Source organism: Galeopterus variegatus, unplaced genomic scaffold (genome assembly GCF_000696425.1).
Source record: "Galeopterus variegatus unplaced genomic scaffold, G_variegatus-3.0.2 Scaffold5661, whole genome shotgun sequence".
Lineage (NCBI taxonomy): Eukaryota > Metazoa > Chordata > Mammalia > Dermoptera > Cynocephalidae > Galeopterus > Galeopterus variegatus.
This window is the reverse complement of record NW_007731772.1, coordinates 69,113-70,717: the sequence shown is the minus strand read 5'-3', so window position 1 is coordinate 70,717 and position 1,605 is coordinate 69,113. Positions and strand designations below refer to the sequence as shown.

The 1,605-nt window shown below is 32.2% G+C and overlaps 1 protein-coding gene across 1 annotated transcript in view; it reads right to left on the bottom strand.

Annotated features, from left to right (window-relative positions):
- Positions 1-1,605, bottom strand: part of VPS54 (vacuolar protein sorting 54 homolog (S. cerevisiae)) — a 107,294-nt gene that overhangs the window by 36,577 nt on the left and 69,112 nt on the right. Inside the window, exons 10-11 of the mRNA XM_008589813.1 lie at positions 1,110-1,165; positions 330-426 (exon numbers count right to left, since the gene is read on the bottom strand). Of these exons, the coding sequence (XP_008588035.1) occupies positions 330-426; positions 1,110-1,165 (153 nt within the window). The remainder of the gene's footprint in view (positions 1-329; positions 427-1,109; positions 1,166-1,605) is intronic.

The window sequence follows — 1,605 nt, the reverse complement described above, 5'->3', positions numbered from 1 at the left end:
TGGGCCATAATAATCATATACATTGTATATTGACAAAATAAAAATTTAACGAAAATAAAAATAAAAATAAAAATAAAAAATAAATAAAAAGTAAAACCAAGCCTCTTTAGTAAAATCACAAAAACAAATATGTATATATAGAATCATACATACGTATATATACACATGCATGTGTGTGTATGTGTATGTATATTTGTGTACATGTGTATATATAGAATCAAACTAGAATAAAATATATAGAGAGAGAGAATATAATAGACAAATATAATATATCTAGAAAACAGACTTAATTTTAAGGATATTCTGGAAAAATCAATACATAAGCTTACCTTAACTCTCTGTAAGAAAATTGTAAACTTAGAGAAAATATCTTTCAGCAGATCAAACCACTGGGGAAAATTCAACATTCTCATCTGATCTGCAAGCCTAGAAAAAAAATATTCAAACAAAAATGATGATTGTCTCTGGGCTAATATAACATTTTACAAATTGGAGAAAATTATACTAAATATTATTTTGTGACAGAGGAATAAAATGTAATTTTATCTAGAAACCCAACTAAACCACAGAATCTTGAGTTGAAGAGGTCATTACCAAACAACTCCTACTTGTTTAAATCTCTCTAAGACTAGAGTAGTCAATGGGCCGGCCCAGTGGCGCACTGGAGAGTGTGCCGCTTGGGAGTGAGGCGGCGCTCCCGCCGAGGGTTCGGATCCCATGTGGAGACCAGTTCNCCATATCTCCATTCTATTGCTCTCTACCCTGTTCTCTGTCCAGAGGGGACAACCTCCTGGGGTTGGCCTTACAAAGACTGGAAGGAGGAAAGGTACTCCTCCAGCTCCCTCCCTGAATGGTTGCCCCAGGATGACTACTTCCCTCTACTCAACGTCAGAGCTTTTTTTCCAACTACTACATGTCTTTCTCCTGAATTCTGTCAACGCTCTCTTCCCTTGTCTCTTAACGGTACTACACTGTCACTTGTGATTTCTCCTACACCCTGCTCACACCTTAGTAAATAATTCCATAACTAAAGCCTCTTTAAATTATTGTAATTTGCATGTATCATCTTTTCCTGACTGATAACCACCAACCTATATATTTATACTTACTTCAAAACAACATCTGTGTCTATTTCTTCTATTTGTGAAACTTTATTAATCACACACTGTAAAATTTAAGAAAAAAGAAAAATAATTTAATTAATTGTTCACAAATCCTAAATACTCCGTGTTCCATTTGAATATTAAAAATGACCTCACTTACTACAAAAGTCATTTTACCAGACTTTTCTTGTATCAATTATACATACATCAATGTGTTTGAAACCTATAGTATTACTTTTACCGTATTAAATAATTATTTCAGCATATGCTTGAACTGGAATAATTAAAATCTACTATTTAAAACTGTTCAAAACATACACCAGATAAACAGAACTATAATACTTAGGAACAAGGTATAAGCACCATATTAAAATCCCAAAAGAAACTCATATTGGAGGTAACATTTTCATGCAATACATGTAAAAGTTTAAATTTTTTTTAAAAAAGTGCTTACACTTCAAGAAAAGTCTAAGAATTAAATCATAGCAGTTAAAAAATATTT